At 40.9% G+C, this 22910-nt stretch overlaps 1 protein-coding gene across 2 annotated transcripts in view; it reads right to left on the bottom strand.

Annotated features, from left to right (window-relative positions):
• CLNK (cytokine dependent hematopoietic cell linker) overlaps window positions 1-22910 on the bottom strand; it is a 267728-nt gene that overhangs the window by 33359 nt on the left and 211459 nt on the right. For both annotated transcript variants that reach the window (XM_077477779.1, XM_077477780.1), the window contains exons 14-15: window positions 17513-17590; window positions 15072-15227 (exon numbers count right to left, since the gene is read on the bottom strand). In XM_077477779.1, coding sequence (XP_077333905.1) covers window positions 15072-15227; window positions 17513-17590 — 234 coding nt within the window. The remainder of the gene's footprint in view (window positions 1-15071; window positions 15228-17512; window positions 17591-22910) is intronic.

Here is a 22910-nt window from a genome sequence, read left to right as displayed (position 1 = left end):
TCAGAAAAGGCCTTGCCATGATCCACCAAAGAAGAGAAAGAGCATAATATCCAGAGGTTATCTTTGGGAAATAGACGTATGAGTGCTGCCACCATTGCTGCAGAGGTTGAAGGGGTGGGGGACCAGTCTGTCAGTGCTCAGACCATATGCCACACACTGCATCAAATTGGTTTGCATGGCTGTCATTCCAGAAGGAAGCCTCCTCTAAAGATGATGCACAAGAAAGTTCACAAAAATTTTGCTGAAGACCAGTGAACGTGTGAACCCCATTAAAGTCTATGAGACTCGAATGTGAAAAATCAAAAGTGAGAATTTTAAAGGCTAATATGCAAGTTATTGTCCTAAAAAGTGTTTGGGGACCCGGGTCCTGCCCCAGGGGATATGTATCATTGCAAACAAAAGTTTTAAAAATGGCAGTTTTTTTGGGAGCAGTGATTTTAATAATGCTTAAAGTGAAAAAATAAAAGTGAAATATTCCTTTAAAGTGGGAGTAAACCCAGTTTCAAAAAACACTTACATTCCCGGCATGCTGAAAATGCTAACGTTCACATTGGTTGTGCTCTCAACCAAACTTTCAAACCATCCAATGGCTAGTGTCATAACTGATCACATGTGCAGCATTATGGCAGTTGAAGAATTATTAGAGGCCAAGATGGTGGCTTCCTTGACTGAAAACGATAGAAGGGTTTACTTCCACTTTAAATATCGTACCTGGGGGTTGTCTATAGTATGCTTGTAAAGTGGTGCGTGTTTCCCGTGTTTAGAACAATCCCTGCACAAAATTTAATTTCTAAAGGAAAAAAAGTCATTTAAAACTGCTTGCAGCTGTAATGTAATGTTGCCCCCCCCCCCAGTCCATTAATGGGCCCTTTGGGTCTGATATGGATATTAAGATGAACCCCACACCCAAATAAAAAAGTAGTGGGGCCCCCAGGCCCTATATACTTTGAACAGCAGCAGTATACAGGCGGTCCCCGGGTTACAAACAAGGTTTGTTCTTAAGTTGAATCTGTTTGGAATTTGGAACAGGTATATTTTCTAATGCCACGTACACACGACTGGTTTTCCCATCGGAATAAACTCGGAAGGTTTTTCCAACGGAGTCCTGACAGAGTTCTGCGGAAACTGTTGTGCGTACACATGATCACACCAAAGTCTGATTGTTAAGAATGCGGTGACATACAGCATGTACGACTGGACTAGAAAAAGGAAGTTCAAGACCCAGTGTGCCACCCTTTGGGCTCCTTCTGCTTATCTTGTTTTAGTAGAAGTTTGGTTAGGGGTGATTCGATCTTTTCAGACTCCAGGTTTTTCAGATCGTTTTACTGCTGTTCAGTTTGTGCTTGTGGGTTTGTATCTGGTTTTCAGTGTGTGTAGTCTGCTCGCTCTTCATAGGCCTTGCTGTTCTTCAAGGGGTTCTGTTAAGTTCGTTCTGACCAGCCGACCGTTTTGAAACCATAGTGTCGGTACATACTCATTGTAGAGTTCGTGCTGTGTGGGGGCTTGGTGTTGGGGTTCATACTTTGATCCGAGCCCAGTCCATGAACAAGGCGAGGAGGAGTTCATGGATCAAAAATTGGTTACTCCAGCGTGACCAATTCTCGCACATACCTTTGCTTTGTGAGATCGAGGAGAATAATCCTGATGATTTCAGGAATTATCTCAGGATGACGGACCCCATTCTTAACCATCTGTTGGCTCTGCTCACCCCTTATATCAGCAGGCAGGATACCTGCATGAGGCAAGCCATCACTCTGAAGAAGAGTCTAGTCGCCACGTTGCGGTACTGGGCGACTGGAAGAAGTCTGCAGGACCTCAAGTTCTCAACAGGCATCTCCCCCCAGGCTCTGGGGATCATTATTCCAGAGACCTGTTCTGCCGTCATTCAGGTCCTGCAGAAGAACTATATTAAGGTAAGTTTTCTCCTTTAACATCACATTATATGTATTTAATGTTTGCTAATGTATTGTATTTATTTCATCATTCCCTAATTACTATGATTGGAAAATGCTGTGAATGTCCCCTTTATGCTCATGCATGCTGTAAGCTTTTAATGCGCCTTTTTTGGCCTACATCTCTTTTTTCCTTCACTAACCTCCCCAGCATGCTATCCTGGGACCATATACACCTATTGCCTAGTCCCATAACAATGTATATTGTCAGCTCCATTGTACTGCTTTCCCCCGAGACACCCCCTAAAATGTATCCAAATTTTATGTGTGTCCTTAAAATCATTTATAACCCCCTAAAATGTGTCCAAATGTTATGCGTGTCCTTAAATTCATTTATAACCCACCCCCCCCCCCCCCCCAAAAATGTGTCCAAATGTTATGTGTGCCCTTAAATTCAGGCAGAGGCTTTTTTTTGGCTCCCAAAGTCACCTCAAACCCTCCACCCCCATACAATTTTATCAATGGTCCATCAGAGGGGGTGAGGAATCTTATAAGTGGTCCTTATATTTTTGTCTTTTTAAATACTCATTAAAATAAATGTTAAACTAATGCTGTGCAAGAATGTTTTTTTGTAATCTGCTTGCAATGTTATGTGCAAAAGTACTATCTTTTTTTTCTTGTTTGACTCCACAGTTTCCTTCAATGCCACAGGAATAGCAGACTGTGGCCTCCTCTTTTGCTGACCATTGGGACTTTCCCAACTGTGGAGGGGCTATAGATGGGAAGCATGTGTACATTGTGCCACCACCCCATTTGGGGTCTTACTATTATAACTATAAGGGGTTTAATAGTGTAGTGTTAATGGCGGTGGTGTCCGCACACTATGGGGGTTATTTACTAAAGGCAAATCCAGTTTGCACAGCAAGTGCACTTGGAAGTGCAGTCGCTGTAGATCCAAGGGGGACATGCAAGGAAAATAAAAAACAGCATTTTAGCTTTAGATTTGCCTTTCGTAAATAACCCCCTATGAGTTCCTCTATGTGGATGTGGGGAAGAATGGCCGGATGGAGGAGTCTTTGCCCAGATGGAGTTTTGCCAGCGTCTCCAAACTGGTGGTTTGGCATTGTCACCTGATGCGGATAACCTGGAAGGACTCCTCTTCATCCCGGAGAGGAGGGTTTTTAACTACCGGCTGGCCAGAGTGAGAAGAGTCATTGAAAATACCTTTGGGATAATGGTCAGCCGGTTCTGCCTGTTTCTGACAGCAATCAATATGGCGGGCTACAAAATCAACCATATTATCCTATGCTGCTGCTGCATACTGTACAATTATTTAAGAAAAAATTCACTGAATTATATAGCCTCAGTTGGGCCTGAGGCTAGACTTATTACAGACAATTCCTTGATGGGCCTGGATACTGGCCGTACTGGCTTGGCACCCCAAAGCGCCTGTGAAGTTCGGGAGAAGTATGTTAATTATTTTATGGGTAGGGGGGCCATTGCAATGCCAGACAATGTCTAATTTTTATCAATAAAAAAAAAAAATTCAGATAAAATCTAGAAAATTCTTTATTGCTTGCTTTCCTTTTTGGCTGTCTCCTAGGTTCTCCTAGAGCACTTGTAGTGCCAAGTGGATTTTCCTTTAGTAAATAAGCCCCATTGGCACTGTAAACACAAAAGTACTTACAAAACTGGTATTGAGCATTGAAAGAAGAAGCCACACATTGTTGATTTTCAAAGTTTTTACTTGGTGCACATTCACATGTGCGTTTAGAAAATAGAAAAAAAAATACATTTTTTTTTCTTAATTTTTTTTTTAAAAACATAACATGCACAACTCTGGAACTTAAAAAGTTCAACCTATAAAAACTGAAGGCAATATCAGACATTAGAGTGTCAAAAATGGCTTGATATTGCCGTAAATCAGATGGGGTGATGTCACCCCTGTAAAAGCCAAATTTTGAAGATGCACAAAATTGGGAGTCCAAATGGGTAATGTCAATATGTGCTATCTCCCATCATGGGGGATCAATGGATGTGTTTTCGGGGTGCAATCCCTTCCTCTCACCTACTAGAGTTACGAGGAAGGGGTTTCACCCACAAAACGCGTACATTGAGATCCCCTGAGGGCAGATAGCACATGTTGACACATCGTGTGCATCTTCAAAATTTGGCTTTTAAAATGTACAATCAAAACCTTTTTTGGGAGTCGAAAAAAATAAAAAAACTGAATGTGATTAGGGAAAAATTTAGATTCTTCCCAACACATCTATCATGTTCTTCATTTGCTGTTCCATAATGTTCAGTCTATTTAGAATATTGTCGATTTCCCCATTCCACTGCATTATTTCCTGGATGAGCCTTTGGGCGCTGGCCCTAGTGAAAGGTTCTGCTTCCTCTTCCACAACCAGCACATCACCTAAAAATTGGTTAAAAAACATGTATTTAGAAATATGCAGGCATACATAGATTACCTGAAGCTGGGGTGTCAGACACTCACCTGTTGTGGTGCCCATCGCGCCCACTTCCTCTACCTCTCCTTCCTCCAGATCCTCAGGGGGGGGGGGGGGGCAAGGGCTGAATTTCCAGTCTTTTCTCCTCTGTGAGAATGAAACAAAAGGTATACTTAGCACACAGATATTTGAGTCCAGATATAGGAATATGAAACATTGCTTGGAAGTGGTGTACAATTATCTGTTTGGGCAGAGATCCAAGTTGAAGACATGATTAATTCCCTTTTAACCAAGCTGGAATACTTACCTTTTTTGGCCAAATTTCACAGATGGAGACATCCCAAGTATTCACTGGAGCATCTGTGTGGGTTACTCTAAAAAATGTGCTTTGGTGTCCAGATGTGTAAACTGCTGAGTAACCTCTCCTTACATTCCACTGAATCAAGTTTGCAATTCATTCAAGTTTCAAAGACATCTAGACAACAATGTCCTAAACTTCTTTTAATAAGACAAATTAGCATGACCAAAATGTAGTTAAAACCCTGTATCAGTTAAATACAGTACATTGTATATATTTATTTGCAAACGAACGATGTTTCCTACGAACGATTACTGTGCCCACGAACATCAAAGTAGCCATTTAAAACTGTACAACAGTAAAGAAAAGCACATGGAGCAGCATGCAAGTTAATAATCATAATAGAAACACACGACAAGTACTTACTTTTTTGAAGCACCTTCTTTATCCTTCGATACTGATCCAGCTCCCTTAGTTGAAGGTCGGACCAGCATTTCCTTAATTGGTCTTTGGAGCGTCATACCCCAAAATTCTGCTCCAGAGTGTTCACAACTGTTGTCATGATTTGGTCCTTGCGCAAATTTAGATGGGAGTATGGCCCATGTTTCCCATCATAATCCTTCCTCTGCAAGATGTCCACCATCTCCACCATTTCTTCAAAGGCCATGTTGGAGGCCTTAAATCTGCTTCTCCTGGATCCAGACTTTTGGGGCTCCAGGCTTTCCTCCTCATTAGTGGAATAATTTGCAACCACCTGTGTCTCCGTCGTGTTGCTCCTACTGCGCACCGAACACGCATGTGTCGTACGTACAATCTGTGTGTGGAGGACGAATAAACGGAAGTGGCGAGTGTGCTAAACGAAGGTAAAATTTGAACTTGGCCCATCACAGTTGCCTATACTGCTTCAAGATTGAGGTCTATATTGAGATAAGATAATGAGAGTTTAGGCTGACATTAGTGTTTTTGTCTTGTGTATTGTCTTACAGCAAAGATGAATCAGTTTAAGGACCCAGAATTCATGGGCAGTTTCATAGACAGACACAGGGAGATGAGGAATTTGTGGGAGGTGAAACACAGCTTATATTATAATAAACAAGCTAGGAGGTCATCGCTGGAGAAACTTCTGGAATTTGTGAAGACTTGGGTCCCTGAAGCAAACATGAAGTTTTTGGAAAATAAAATTGGGATCTTGAACATGTATAAGAAGGAGCATAATAAGATCCAGAAATCACTCCGATCAGGAGCATCAGCAGAGAATGTTTATGTCCCCAGGCTGTGGTACTTCAAGAAACTGCGGTTTCTGGATAACCAGACTGAAGCCAGGGAATCTCTTTCGACCCTTCCCTGCAGCCTTCCCTCCACCGTTCCCTCTACCCCAGCAGAGGCTGACGAGGAACAACCTGGGCCTTCCATCCTTGAATAAGTGGATGCGCCAGCTGGAGCCAGGTATATTATTTTTTTTACATATTTATTGTCTTAATATTAATGATGTTAGCAAAATGTTAGAATTGATTACAAATCAATGATTTTATCAAAAAAATTATGTACACATGTCATTAGTGGCCTTAGACAGTAGTGGCCAAAAATGTTTGGGACCAGCTTGAAAAATGCTGGGGTCAGAATGATAGTCTTTTCTATATATTAGCATTCAATTTGCAAGTCATGAGCTGAAAATTGTGTGATTGATGAAGCAAAAACTACAACTATGTCCCTTTTTTATACAAAGGGCTCAGCCAGGAGGAGGGTCTGGAAAGCGTCAGCCAGGAGGAGGCCATGCCAAGCATCAGCCAGGAGGAGGCCGTGCCCAGTGGCAGCCAGGAGGAAGCCGTGCCCAGTGTCAGCCAGGAGGAGGCCGTGCACAGTGTCAGCCAGGAGGTGGCTGGGCCCAGTAGGAGCCTCACCCAATCCCAGGTGGCTCTCCTCTGCCTTACCACCAAAAGGCCCAGGAAGGGGACAATGATGGAGGAGGCAACACTGGGCCTCATTAGGGAAGACAGCCATTTCCTCAGGAGCCCCCCCCCCCCAACATTGAAGAAGCCTATGGTTGCTCTCTAGCCACCAGGTTGCTGGAATTGGAGAAGGGCCATTGCCTTCTCTGTGAGGGTTTTTTTTTTCTGATGCCCTTCAAAAGGGGTTGAGGGGCCAGCTGACTGAGAATAGCCACATATGTGAGCTTGCCCATCCTCCTCCTCCTCCTCCGGCACCAACTCCACCACCAGAGCCACAGCCTCCAAGGGAGTCTGCGGGGAAGGCTGCAGGGAAGAGAAGAAAGTGATGGCCTGGGTTAAGTCTGCTCTGACAGAAGATGCAGGCTGTTGTAGTACCACAAACTGGGGACAGATATGTCATCTGCTGCTGGTCCTGATCTCTGGGATTCCTGGACCAGATTGTGCTCCCTAATATATGGACTCCTCAAGCTACCAATCTTCTTTTCCACAGACTTGATGTGTGCCCTGGGGGTCAAAAGGCTTCGCAAATTCAAAAAGTTTGTCCAGCGTTGACTTCCTCTTTATTTTATTACCCAGAATAAATGGATATTTTATTTTTACAAAATACTTTCCTATGTGTTTTTATTTAAAAAGAACAGTTTGTGTGTGAATAGGCAGGTACATTTCAAAAAGACAATGCCAAATTAACAAACCTCCTTGATGTTAATAAAAAATATAACATAATAATGTTATTGTGGTAACTTGACACTCCAAAAAAACAAATTATATGGAGATCACTAGAAAATTATTTTTAAGTAATTGTAAAATAAATCTGGATGAAATAAAAAATTATAAAAGATGAGTATAAAAAATAACTGTAAACATTATTATGGAGATCGGGCTTTTAAAAAATAGAATATTAGTCATGAGATGAGGATAAATAATGAAGAAAGAAGTTTGTGAGAACGCTGTGTGAATATGAGCAGCAAAACAACTTCATTCTTCCAGCATTCTAAAGAAGAAAAAAAAGCGCTGCATTAAAAGATCACAGAATTAGCAGCGTGAGGAATGTGCTAGCTCCAAAACGAACGCTAGTTTTACCCCACCGAGCGCTTCCGTCTCATACTTGCTTCAGAGCATGCATCGTTTTTGGTCCGTTGGAACAGCATACAGAAGAGTGGTTTTCCCGTCAGGAATTGGTTCCGTCGGAAATATTTAAAACATGTTCTATTTCTAGGTCTGTCAGAATTTTCGTAAAAAAAAAGTCTGATGAGGCATACACACGATCGGAATATATGATGAAAAGCTTACGTCTGACTTTTTCTGTCGGACATTTCGCTCGTGTGCATAGGTGTACCTCCAGCCAAAAAATCTATTTAAAAGCTTTTTGGATAACATACAGAGGGTTATCATCACCTCTGTAACATTTATTTTGCTGTCTGTGCCCCTGTTCAGAAGATTTTACCTCACTTTCTATCCTAATGAGAATTGGATTTTGAAAATGTTGGGTTGTTGTAGAAACAAGGATTGGTGATTAAGCATCAGTGGAGGAGACACCCTTTTCCCATATTAACTCTTACAGGAGAGAATTTCCCTACCTAGGGGTAGATTTCTTCTCACTTCCTGTTGTCTCCCTCCGTTTTTAAGTAGGAGTCATTAGTAATTTCAATCTTTGAAAATAGAGGACCGCCTGTATATACTATATAGCCCGCCCTATCCACTCTGCAGAAAATTGGGCCTTAGGTGTTGGTGGTGCCAGAACACTGTAAGCCCTCACATTTACTCTTGGTGGGCGCTGTAATGGGCCCTGCTGCAAAATATTATATCAAGAATTGTAATTATATGCCCCTGCTAAACAGGTGCAGAAATATTGGGCCTTAGGCGGTGGTGGTGGCACAACACTGTAACCCGTCACAGTTACTCTTGTTGGGCACAGGAACGGGCCCTGCTGTGAAATACTAGATCAAAATTGTAATTACACGCCCCTGTTAAACAGTGGCAGAAAAATTCGGTCTTAGGCAGTGGTGGTGGCACAACACTGTAAGCCCTAACAGATACTCTTGTTGGGTGCAGGAATGGGCCCTGCTGTGAAATATTAGATTAAGAATTGGAATTACACGCAGGCAGAAAAATTGGGTCAGTGGTGGTGGTGGCACAACACTGTAACCCCCCACAGATACTCTTGTTGGGCGCAGGAATGGGCCCTGCTGTCAAATATTAGATCAATAAATTGTAATTACAATATAGTGCAGTCGTAGTGCAGTTGCTACTACTTTTCTGGTAGTGTACACAGTACACAATACAGTGTAGCGCAGTGTTGCAAAACAAAATATACATCATGTCCAGAAGGCCACCAAGGAAAGGCAGACGCTCACAGCAGGCCACTAAAAAAAGGGCAAGCAGGCTCTGTGTCTACAGTCAACAGTGCTGGTCATGGACATGGTACATCCTCTGCAGGTGGCCGTGGGGCAAATGTGTCCTTTTTTTCTGCTGCTGGCCATGTTATTGAGCAAGAACATGCAGAAGAGTTGGTGAAGAGGATAACAAAGACGTCCTCATCCTCCTCATCCTCTGTCACCCAGGCACAGAGTAGTTTACCTTCCTATGCAGCCAATATTTTTTATGGCCCACTGGGAGAAGGAGGCTATTTTTAAGCATAGACCACCTGAACTGGTCTGCATCCATCTTCCCATCAACTCTGATAGCATTTTACTTTTACGCCCAAAATTTTAGTCTCATCTGATCAGAACACCTTCTTCCACATGTTTGCTGTGTCCCCCACATGTCTTTCTGCAAACTGCAAACAGGACTTCTTATAGCTTTCTTTCAACAATGGCTTTCTTCTTGCCACTTCTCCATAAAGGCCAGATTTGTGGAGCGCACAACTAATTGTTGTCCTGTGGACAGATTCTCCCACCTGAGCTTTGGATGTCTGCAGCTCCTCCAGAGTTACCATGGACCTCTTGGCTGCTTCTCTGATTAATGCTCTCCTTGTCTGGCCTGTCAGTTTAGGTGGACGGCCATATCTTGGTATATTTACAGTTGTGCTATACTCCTTCCATTTTCGGATTATGGATTGAACAGTGCTCAGTGCGATGTTCAAAGTTTGTAATAATTTTTTTATAACCTAACCCTGCTTTAAACTTCTCCACAACTTTATCTCTGACCTGTCTGGTGTTTTCCTTGGCCTTCATGATGCTGTTTGTTCACTAAGGTTCTCTAACAAACCTCTGAGTGCTTCACAGAACAGCTGTATTTATACTGAGATTAAATTACACACAGGTGGACTATTTACTAATTAGGTAACTTCTGAAAGCAATTTTCCATTAGATTTTAGTTAGGGGTATCAGAGTAAAGGGGGCTGAATACAAATGCACGCCACACTTTTCAGATATTTATTTGTAAAGAATTTGAAAAACCATGTATCATTTTCCTTCCACTTCACAATTATGTGCCACTTTGTGTTACATTTAAATTTTTGGTTGTAACATGACAAAATGTGGAAAATATCAAGGGGCATGAATACTTTTTCATGGCCTCCTCTAGGCTGTCACGTCTGGGAGTCGTCTTACCGTGACCCCACGGCAAAGACAGTTGTACCTAGGATTCTCTCCCCCTGCTTATACCTGTCTCACCTAGAAGTACCTCTGCTAACAAACGTTTTAATTAGAGAAGGTGTGCAAACACAATCTCCCTTCTCATTTTTTCCTTTTTTTATTTTTTATTTATTTTTTATATTTTTATCTTTATTTTTTATGGTTTAAATTTTACAGTGTCAATTTTCTTATCACTCTGTAAAAAGACTCTGATCATTTATTTTTTCCGGGACTGTAATCTTCTATGTATACTACCCCCCTAGGGGTCATGTCATTTGATTTTTTTTAAAAAAAAATTTCCTTTGGTGTGCTAACCAATAAAGCTTATGATTTTTAAAATTAACCTTTTGAGACCTGGAATTACTACACTATGAGCCCCTTTTTTTCTTCCTGAGGACACTTCGATCTATCAATATTAGCCCTCCTTATACATCAAGAAAGGAGAAGAGAGTGGAAAACTGCCTTCTTTGGACCTCCCCTCTGTGGACCAGTCCCTGCTGTCTGAGACCTACAGGCCTGACTGCCCTTCGTGGGCTTAAAGTTCTGGTGAGTGGGGAGCTGAGGGGATGAGCACGGAAGTCACCTGAATTATATGTATCTGAGCACCAGTCACCTTAACTTGCACTTACCTGAAGAATTTGAGGATACACACTTCTTACCTGCTGTGGACTGCACTTTATAGGACTACATTTAACCATGGACTTTATGTTTTAAGCTTATCCTTATTTTGTTTGGTTTTTCTCACCTGTTATCATAATATTTGATTTTTTTGCACAACACTTTGCAACTTTTGCACATTTTTGCATCCATTGCACTCCAGTGGCCTTTAGCACTTTTTTGTGTATCATAGTACTTCCCGTTATATATACACTTTTATATATATATATATATATATATATATATATATATATATATATATATATATATATATATATATATATATATATATATATATCTCTAGCACCTTATAAGTTTGCACAATATTATTTAGGTTTACATATATATGTTTGTTGTTGTGATCAACCTGTTTATTGGGCACATGGCTACATAAGTTGGTATTAGTGTTTATACATGTACTCATGGGTCTGGTATGATATCTATATTTTGGGCTATTTTTATTACACTGTAGACAGTAGTACATACTAATTATTAACATTGAACTTTATTATACATCATTGGGGCAAAATTATATGGCCTTGCTTGTCACTTGCTCTGCCTACTCCTCTCTCCTGCATCTAATTAGTGGACGGTGGGGGGTCTCACCATCAAAAACTATCGGCATTTTCTAGCCGGTGGTGCTGTATGTGCAGTTATATATTTATGCCTATACACATATATGCACACATCTCTTCTTAGCCACTAAAGGTAGCGCCTGGCCCCTCTTAATATAATTATTAAATTTTTTGATATTTGCTATTACTTGCGATCCTTTTTAGGACTGCGAGGTATAGGGGTGGCAACACCGTTTTTTAGTGTCCTGTTAGTTTATACCGTGGTTTGCCAGTACCTCTATAGCGCGGTCTGGTTCCATGTGACCTGTGTTTACTATTATATAAAAATATTAACAATTAATTTAAAAAAATAGCTTGAAGGGAAAGGGGGAATATTAGGGTAAACTAATGTCGCGTACACACAGCCGGACTTTCCGAATGAGCAGACTTGTTCACACATGAACGGACTTTCCGCGGACTAGGTCCGACGGACTTCCCGAACGGCTTTTGGCGGAGGTCCAGCGGACTTTCCAAATGAACGGACTTGCCCACACACGGACTAAAGTCTATTCATTTTGATCATGACTCTAGGTACGACGGGACTAGAGAAGAAAGTCAATCTCGCCACTTTCATCGGCGAGATTGACATCTTGCGAGCCCCGTCGCCTGGTATGGATTTTCAGGTCCCCCCAAAGTCCAAACCAGACCCTTATCTGAGCAAGCAGCCCTGCTGGTCAGGAAAGGGGGTGGGGACAACTGAGCGCCCCCCCTCCTAAATTGTACCAGGCCGCATGCCCTCAAGATGGGGGGTGGGTTCTTTGGGGAAGGGGGCGCCCTGCGGCCCCCCACCCCAAAGCACCTTGTCCCCATGTTGATAAGGACAAGGGCCTCTTCCCGACAACCCTGGCCGTTGGTTGTCGGGGTCTGCGGGCAGGGGGCTTATCGGAATCCGGGAGCCCCCTTTAATAAGGGGGCCCCCAGATCCCAGCCCCCCACCATATGTGAATGAGTATGGGATACACACTACACAGGTTTTTAAAGCAGTTTATTAGGCAGCTCCGGGTAATTTCTTCTGACTTCGGGGGTCTTCTTCCGACTTCGGGGGTCTTCTTCCGACTTCGGGGGTCTTCTTCCGACTTCGGGGGTCTTCTTCCGACTTCTCAGCGCTTTCCGGTTCTTCTCACCGTGCTCCCCCGCTATCTTCTGCTCTTTTGCCGCTCTTTTGCTAGCGGTGGCCCAGCTTTCTCCTTCGTCGTTGCCGTCTTCTTCTTGCTCCTTCCTCTGTTCTTCCGATGTTGACACAACGCTCTCTCACGCTGTAATGCCGTGGACACAGTGCACGGCAACTTATATAGGCATAAGGGGCGGGGTCCCCGATTAATATCACAAGGTGCTTTGGGGTGGGGGGGCTGCAGGGCACCCCCCTTCCCCAAAGCACCCACCCCCCATGTTGAGGGCATGCGGCCTGGTACGGTTCAAGGGGGGGGTGCTCGCTCATCCCCACCCCCTTTCCTGACTGACTGGCTGGGCTTCGTGCTCAGATAAGTGTCTTGTATGGATTTTGGGGGGATCTCCATGCCGTTTTTTTGGCGTAGGGGGTTCCCCTTAAAATCCATACCAGACCTAAGGGCCTGGTGTACAGTACCCTGTAGCCAAGAACCAGCGCAATAGGATAGCGCTGGAAACATTCTCATGGGTAGGTGCAAGTGCCGTTGCATCGTAGTTAGTCCATCGAACCAGCATACAAAGAAGCGGACTTCCCAACAGGAACTGGGTCCTGGGGACTTTCCTGGGGACTTTCGGCGGGAAGATTTAAAACATGTTTTATTTCTAGGTCCGCCGAACTTTGGGGAAGAAAAAGTCTGCTGGAGCCCACACACGATTGAATTGTCAGACGGATTCTGGTCCGCCGGAAAGTCTGATCATGTGTACACTGCATAAGGGGTATTAATAATTTTATTAATAATAAATAGAGCCAAATAATAAAATATATTTACAAATAGAGACAGATTTGTTTTTCTTACTTGTCAGGTTGCTTTAACATCATCTGCAGATCAAAGCTCATCATACTTGATCTACAGATGAATGACACAGATGTAATAGATGTAACTATGTTTTTTTAATTTTGCATCTGAACAGGGTTGCTATTAGACTTTTTCTTTTCTTTTTTTTATTTCCTCCAGAATACCACTCACTAAAGAAAGACCCATTTTTTTAAAGGGAAGCACAAATTAAAGTTTGCTATGGAAGGAACAGCAGCTAAAAGTGAACGCTGACCTCGAATCAACCACGAAATAAAAATCAAAGACAAAAAAATCCTCCAGTATTAGGAAAAAATTAGCAAATAGGGTTGATTGTCAAAAAATGTCTGGCAATCAAAAATAAAGTACAGTTTCCTAACTGACCCTAATCTCTCTCAGGCACTGAAATGCAGCCCTCAATAAATGATGAGAGGAAAGGAATGCTATGCTGAATGAATGAATGAATGAATGAATTAAATACTTGTATAGCGCACAATGCGAACGAAATCGCCTCTAGGCTGGCTGCGATACCCATCTCGGTACTCCTTGCACTTGGCCGAATAAAAGCAGCAGCGTACATCTTGTTATACGCAGCCTGAACTATATGGGTTGGGTGTAACAAAATCTCCGCTGCTGACTTTCTGCGGCCGAGTGCAGGATGTACACTTCCATTACTGAATGTGACGGCTCCAATCACCAATCCCAATGGATAATGCGGCTCCGCCATGCACCTCCGCCAGCTTACCTAGTTCCAATGCTTGAGGACTCGCTCTCCGCTCCGCCCGCTGACTTGGCCCGCTGACTAATGGTTGTGCCGCCTCTCCCAGGTATTGTATTAGGCATTGGGAGAATTTGTGTGAGTACAAGTACTTGCGCAAATGCTTTTGTATTGGTCCCGATACCAATACTAGTATCGGTATTGGGACGACCCTAGTAAAAACATTAGCTTGGATTCAAAATCTCAAACCCTTAGGATTTGCTTCTAACTTATAATAGCAGCGAACCCGAAACCAATCCCTAAATTGAGGGTTTCTCAACCTTTTTACCTTGAAGGAACCCTTTGCAAAAAAGTCTGAAACCTTGCAATAATGTTCACATCTACAGCTCACGGAACATTGGTGTGATCAGTCATAGAGTGATGAGTGCATCTCCCTACTCACTCTGCTTTCTTCTCCTAACAGAATGCTACCTAGTCAACGCATACGGATGCAGCCAACATTATTAGTTCCCAGTCAATCTGACTGATGTCGTAAAGAGGATCACAAGAAGCTGATATCAACACAAATTTGGGTACTTATACTTGTTGCATTTAGGCAAATACTGTACATTTAATGGAATATTAATAAATACAGAGCAGATTTGAATTTGTTTGTATCTTTTATATTTGACTGGAGTTCAGCTTTAACTTGTTTTCACATATAAAAAACAACAAATAATGTAATTTGACCAGGTGTACCCACATTTTTGCATACAAATGCAACATTTGTTGAGACTGATGTATTTCCATCATTTTGCGGGTTTGAAAGATTATGGTTTATGAATTTATTTCTACTAGGAGCCTCTTCTTCCAGCATTCCAGAAAAAAATTAAGAAGAAGAGGTCCTCCGTTTCAGAGAAATGAATAAGAGCCTACTGATGTAAAGAGACGCTAAGAAGCCATGTTGTCACTTACATACGTTCCTCGTAGTCCTGTTCCAAGTGCATACTGCTGACTTTCTTCTAGGTAACGTATTTTGATGTGATAAACTTTATCTCCATAGAACACAGATAAAACAAAAGGTTCACTGAGAGAGCCATGACTGTTATCCCTCACTAAAAATGATCCATCCTGTAATGACATATCAAATAATGGTTATAAGGTACTAATATGCCTGCTTGTACATTCTTCACCTGCAATGGGGCATTGGTCATTGTAAAAAATATATGTGTAATAATGTCCTTATATAATTAAATATTCCCCAACAGTTTTGGTGAGTAAGCTCTAAAAAGAAAAAGCTTTCTAGGTGAGATCTTGAAAGTTTTTGACTTTTTTATAGACCACTCCCAAAAAGGTATACCCAACCATCTATGTTCTGTTTTTGATCCATAGTAGCCCTCCCCTTATTGCTCTAGCTGATCATGGCCTCTAAATAGGGGGCATATGTGACCTACCCTATAGGAATGTGTTCTGGCTTGAGGTTGCTATTTGCTGTGAAGGACAATTGCTCCCACACCTAAGTGTGTTAGCCATGGACTTGAGGGGGGAGGGTGCAGTTACATTATTCACTTAGGTAAGCTCCTACATCAAAGCTTATTCAGATTGGACTCTTGCAGTGGGGTGTGCTATTAGGAGCAGTTTCCTTAAATCGATTTTATCAATTATTTTCTCCACTATCACTTTATCCCCTTTATAAATTACTTTCTTATAAAAAAGAAAATGCTTGTGAGTAAAGACATTTTTGCATAACAGGTCTTTAAATGATATGTGCACTTTTAAAACAAAAATCAGTACATCCCAGCTCTCTATGGGGCATACCCAATAGGAATGTGCAGGGGGCAGGAAGGGTATGATCAAGTATTACAGCTTTGCCTGGCAAGCATTCTGAAGCTCACAAATGCCATATACCAGGGCAGTTGACCCTGTCTAAGACCCAAGGTAAAGCAGGTTCTGGTCCGCCTCGTAATTGTAGAATGTTAGGAAATCATATATGGATGACCACACACTGGTACCGGTAAAACACAAACATATTTATTGTAACAATAGTAAATCCAAAATCATCACAGCAACATGAGAACAGAGAAACTATTAATGCATTTCATGCTAAGTGGCATTTAAGCACCTCTTGGTATGAAACACTTTAACAGCTTTTCTTTTCTTGTTTTGCTTAAACGGGCTGAACGAAAAAAAAAACCCTGAGAGGTCGCACTAACTAAGCTATGTTAGTACAGTGATCTCCTTCAGTGTGCTATTGTGTTCTGACAGAGGGACTGCCCTCCGCCAGAACACATTGGCTGCAGTCGCTGATCGGCTGTTGGTTTTCAAGCATGCTTGTTCGACAGAAGCCAATCAGACAGGCAGCTGTATACACAGGCCGAAAGTTGTCAGGTTTGTACTCTACTGGCTGATTTCGGCCAATATTTGGCCCATATGTACGAGGCTTTAGACTGCACTGGAATATAAAAAATAGGTGAATTGTTTGTTAACCACTTAAGGATCGCCCTATAGCAGATATACTGCTATAGGGCAGCCCTCCTGCACAGAATCACATATATATTATATATGTGTGTGTGTGATTTTGCACCTACTTCTAGGGGGTGCACACCTGCCAATGTAAACAAGACCGAATTCCGTTCTGACGGGGGGGGAGTGATGGATTTTGTGGAATCCATCACTTCCTTTAGTAAAAGCACCTGACACAGTACACAACAACACTGGCTAGGCACAAAGTTAACCTTTTGATTGCCCTAGATGTTTAACTGCTTCCCAGCCAGTGTCTTTAGTGCAGTGACCGTGCATATTTTTAGCACTGATCACTGTCACTGGTTCCCACAAAGTGTTAAAAGTGTCATTACTAGTATAAAAATAAATAAATAAAAATTTCAGTATATATCCCATAGTTTGTAAATGCTTTAACTTTTGTGCGAATCTATGCTTATTGGGATTTTGTTTTACCAAAAATATGTAGTAGAATACATATTGGCCTTAATTCATGAAGAAATTCTATTTTTTTATTGAATATGTTTTATAGCAGAAAGTAAAAAAATATAGTTCTTTTTTAAATTAGTCTTTTTTTGTTTATAGCGCAAGAAAAAAAAATTCAGTAGGGATCAAATACCACCAAAAGAAAACTATTTGTGAGAAAAAAGACATACATTTTATTTGGGTACAGTGCTGCATGACCGCACAATTAAGTTAAAGTAGCGCAGTGCCGTATCGCAAAAAATCGTCTGGTCATTAAAGGGGGGGGGGGGGGTAAATCTTTCGGAAGGTCAAGTGGGTAATTAATACCTGACATATTGCATGCTTCTATTTAAATGGCAAACACCAAGACTGGGACACTACCATGAAAACATCATTTCAACTACCTTACAAAAAATTAAGGTATTCAAATGGAAACGGAAAAATAATCTTACTTTGTATTCTTGGAACAAAACATGCTCTGCTTTAGTGCGATCATATTCTTTTAGATACCACGTGGAAGTACTTGGCTCCTGTAGAATAGAATACAAAATGTCCAAAAAGTACATAGATTGAAATCACAGACGGTAAACGAATTAAAGAGTAAATTATATATTTTCCTCTGTAAGAACATGTGTACATTCTTATTTTAATCAATATGTAGGAAATCTCTATTGCTAATTACTGTGTCTACATGCCTTTGTATTCCTTTAGGCTGATGTCAGACTGGTGATTCTGCTGCTAGAGATAAGTCACCAGTGGCTGGATTGATAAAAAAAGCTACCTGTCTATCCATATGAAATCTCTCCCTCTGGAGCTGTCGCTCTGTCTCTGGACAGAACACTGCTGAATCTCAATTGCTAAGGATGAGAGCGACATCTCACTACCTCAGCTGCAGAGAGAGTTATTCCATAGGGACAGACAGACAGCCTCTAATGCCATGTACACACGGCCAGACTTCAACATCAAAGGTCCAACGGAACAAATCCGTCTGACAATTCAACTGTGGGTGGGCTTCAAGGGACCTTTGCTGTCGAAAAATCGACAGACTTTAGATTGAGAACATGTTTCAAATCTTTCCAATGGACTCAAGTCCGGTCGAAAAATCTGTTCGTCTGTATGCTAGTCCGACGGATGAAAACCGACACTAGGGCAGCTATTGGCTACTAGCTATGAACTTCCTTATTCCAGTCTGGGCATATGTCATCATGGTCAAATCCATCAAACTTTGGTGTGATTGTGTGTAGACAAGTCCGATTCGACGGAAGTCTGTCGAAAGTCCGTTGAAAAGTCTGATGGAATTCAGTCCGCTGAAAAGTCCGGTCGTGTGTACACGGCATTAGCAATCTTTCCATTGGTGATTTTGACAAATCATCAGTGGCAGGATCTCTACTGGCAGTCGTCTGTCTAACATCAGCCTTTCCTTCATTAATAACTACTAAACAAGAATTTTTTTTATTATTAATTATATTTTTTAGACTATAAAAAGAAAGAAAATAAATACAATGCCACCTATACATTCCCTTCAAATAAGGAAAAACCCTCTTGCATTTAAAACAAGTGATTGAAGTAACAAATAAAAGAAGCCAAACTTGACATTGTAAACTCATCCATGTTGCAATAAAGTTTTTGGGGGAACAAAAAAAAGTTGTGGCAGATGTACGACTTTTTTTATTTGAATTTGGAAGGTTGGGGAAGGTGGACCCCATTTAGTGAGCACCCGCAGTCAATGTAGGTGGGACAGAGACAGACAGAAGACTGTGTGGATGTTGTATCTGTATAGACACATTTCAAACTATTATATTACATTAATTACATATTAATTTGTATTATTTTATTGACTGAATACCCAAAGATCCTCTGGGGATAAGACCACCAGTGAGGTGTAGTGACTGATGGATGGTGTACTTCAAGAGAAGGACTGGTCTGGAAGGCCGGGTGACATATTCTCAGCCAGTTCTAATAATATACAATATGTTGGGCTCGTGTCCTTGTGTTGACATACGTCACTACTCAGACATCAGAGAGAACAACTCACTGTCAGTGACACATGCTGGACATTTTATAGCCACTTTCCCCCTGTTCAGAGCTGCATTCACAGGGTCTGGCATTGGAAGTCTTTCAGCACTAGTTTCCTTTGCAGCGCTGAGACTTTATTTGCACCATGACCATCAATCAGTGTAGCACCCTAACACAATTTGCATGGTATACATATACACATTATTTATCTCAAAAAAGTATGGACCTACCAAGATAGGTCTAGTTTTGTGGTTGTTCTCTGGTGTACATGGTCATCTCTGTACTTGCTATCCTCGGTGTGCACACAAACATGATGAAGGAAAAGGCTAGGAGCCAACAACCTTTTGGCAGATGTATGAATGTGTTGGGTCCAACAGCCCTTACTTTCAATACACTGGCATCCTGTAGAATACCTCATATATGTCACTCTTCTTTGGCTCTACCACTATGACAACTTTTAAATGTTGTACAGTCGTTGACTGAATCTAGTTTTTAGACTAGAAATGTCATCAGATATTTATTTTTGAATAATGAGTTTTTATTCAGAATAATACAAAAAAAGAAAAGGAAATAAAAGACAAAAAACAAAACCAAAAAGAAAAAGAGGGAGGGGAGTGTGGCACTATCACAGTAATAAGAACATTAACATTTGCATGGCACAAATGGGTAAATTGACTATATACTTTATCACAAAGTATGTAAAATAAATAAATTGCGGCGCTACCTAAAAAATTAATACACTATAATAAAATAGCAAAATATAAGGTGCAAAAGTGAATCCACCTCACTAAAGTGACAAATGTGCAATATTGAACCATAAAATATGTTGCATCTAATATAGAATAAAATTGATAATATATGTGCATAAATAATCAAAAATCATGCGTGAAATAGTTTCAAAGTACAAAATGCAGAAAATGCTGAATAAGCACTAATGTGCAAAAAATACAATAATAAATAGTGATCCTCAAATGAAGTCCATGCAAATGATTGGTGACCATATAACAAAGTCCATGCAAAAAATATATAAAGTGACTTCCAATGTGTGACTGTCCACCGTAAAACTTCAGTGCCAAGCTTGTGCACCACCAGTTTCCCCCAGCCTCTCACCTCAAATACATAGCAAAAAGGCACTGTATATAACCAGATGCTATTCCATCCTTATCCGTCCAGCCTCAATGGCATACCACTGTACATATACGGTTAATCCTTCCCCAGTTTCTTCAGATAGATCCAATTACAGTTGGTGGTACATAAAGCATGGAAGAAAGACAAGGGGGGGCTCTCATGTGTAGTATCCAAAAACAATAATTTTAATAGATGAAAATCCTCACTTACATAAAAGCAGATGACAGCAAATTCGTAACACAACCCGGACTTCCGGTCTTGGCCGCGACCGGAAGTGATGAGTGTAACACCTAAGCTCCTTCACTGACGCGTTGCGTCACAACCTCGTGACTTTTTCAAAGGGTGACTTCATTTGAGGATCACTATTTATTATTGTATTTTTTGCACATTAGTGCTTATTCAGCATTTTCTGCATTTTGTACTTTGAAACTATTTCACGCATGATTTTTGATTATTTATGCACATATATTATCAATTTTATTCTATATTAGATGTAACATATTTTATGGTTCAATATTGCACATTTGTCACTTTAGTGAGGTGGATTCACTTTTGCACCTTATATTTTGCTATTTTATTATAGTGTATTAATTTTTTAGGTAGCGCCGCAATTTATTTATTTTACATACTATTCCTTTGGTGTTAGAGATCACTATTTTTTTGCTGGCTGCTTCCACACATTTATATATATTTTTTAGACATTTTTACACATTTATTAATAGTCAGGTGGAGCGCATTAGCACCTTTCATTTACATACTTTATCACAAACCTTTTTATCCTACAATAACTAAAGAACCTAAAACATGCCGTTGGATACTTGTAAATTATTTACCTTCAAGTCCACTTTTTCTCACACTAGGGGAAACCCATGATGACAAAAACCAAAGGGAAAAAAAACAATTTTTCTTTTTTTTTATAGTTTTTTTTTTTTTTTATCAGATATTTCATGCGTTCACTGATGGACTTTGTCATGAATTTATGCTAACTTTCACAGTGTTCACCCCATGACAATGTTCATTCTTTGTTGCTCTTAGTAGGAATGACTGTTCAAGGACAAAAGGTGTTTGTTATTGACCATAATGTATGGGTCAATGTCCATAGTATATGGGTTTTAGTCTTAAAGTGGATGTAAACCCTTGCATATACCCAGTGATGTAAACAACCTCAGATGATACACAGGGATGAAACAAATCTCCCTATACAAGATTTACATGTATATCTGCTGTCTGTACTGTAGAAAGTGCGCGTCCTGTTAGATTTTTCACTTCCTCATTTATCTGTAGGAGGAGATCATTGCTGGACTCTGTGAGAAAGCTGATTGGAGGAAAGGCACACACCCCCTCCCCACACATACAGAGCATGTCTGCGAATTGTTTAGCTGGCTGATAATCTATTTATAGCAACCTCCGATACACAAGTCTATCTCTGGGCCTTGAAGCGCTTGTCAAAAGTTATCAGTCTGATTACAGAGGAACGGGACACGACAGAGCTACGAGACTAAGTGCTTTGAAGAGAGATAACAAAACACTGCAAATAGATGTGCCAAGCTCAAATTTCATCAATCGGTTTACATCCACTTTAAGTTGCCGCCACATGGGTATTCACATATTAAAATTGTAACTTAAATGTATTTTTGAGGCTATTCAAAAAAGTGTGGCACATCCATTGACAGCACACTACACCAGACAGTTGAATGTGTAGAGGGATTAAACAAGTTTTTTGTAATATTTATGGTTTATGTGTCTTATGCTTGTATTGCAAATGCCTTCTTTTTAATATGATTTAAATACACAAATGCAGTATTATGAAAAGTGTCTTCTCAATGTTATCAGGTAACGCATAAAACACAGCGCAAAGAACTTTAGAGTATATATGGTGTCCTAATAAACAACCCAGATAATGGTGCTGATGTCTTTCTAAATTACCTGGCTGTGTGCCAATTATGGACTAATTCCAATGCCACACACAATGCTCAACTACATGGCCAAGCAATAAACACTCTTATGGTGGTGTTGCATTAATGTGCCCAGATTCTGATCTCATATAAAATCCAATGGACTCTTTATTGAGTCAATAAGGGGGCTAAAAATAAGTACACAGTGAGTAAATGGTATCCACGTAAAAGCAACAATCATAAAGGGTGCTTAAACTGGTTTGCACACTTTGCAGTGGAAGAAAAGATTATCTAAACCACAGGGGGACTCTTGTCTGAGGCACACTCTCACAAACTACCCGACCAGTGGGTATAATGTGGCAAGATCTGTGTTCTCTGGAAGGTAAGGGTGGAGGAAGCTGCAGTATTCAAGCTAGTGTGTACACTAGAACTGCTCTCTTGGATTGGAAGTGCATCACTGCTACCAGGAAATCCTCAGGCGGAAATATTACCAGAGTGCATAGAGCCAGTAAGCATATAGGGTCTCCAAAATTACATGTTTCGAGGTCTTGAATTTTTGTATTCTACCCTCAAGTGGATTTCTACAGCAGCACTTTTACCCTCAAGTGGATTTCTACAGCAGCAGGACTATTGGGACTACTTCAGTCACTACTGGCCAATAAGTATTTGGTATATGGTTTGCGTTATGTAAATGTTATCAGCCTCATTAAGGGACCATTATAATTAACTTTAACATTCTCAAGTGTCTCACCTTTAATGTTAGATAAGTTTGCTCATTGTTGACATTGGTTTAGGTTTTAGGGGCTGGCCA

The sequence above is a fragment of the Lithobates pipiens genome, unplaced genomic scaffold, assembly GCF_037356315.1.
Source record: "Lithobates pipiens isolate NorthernLeopardFrog02 unplaced genomic scaffold, aLitPip1_a1.2 Scaffold_13, whole genome shotgun sequence".
Lineage (NCBI taxonomy): Eukaryota > Metazoa > Chordata > Amphibia > Anura > Ranidae > Lithobates > Lithobates pipiens.
This window is presented reverse-complemented; position numbering and strand designations above follow the sequence as displayed.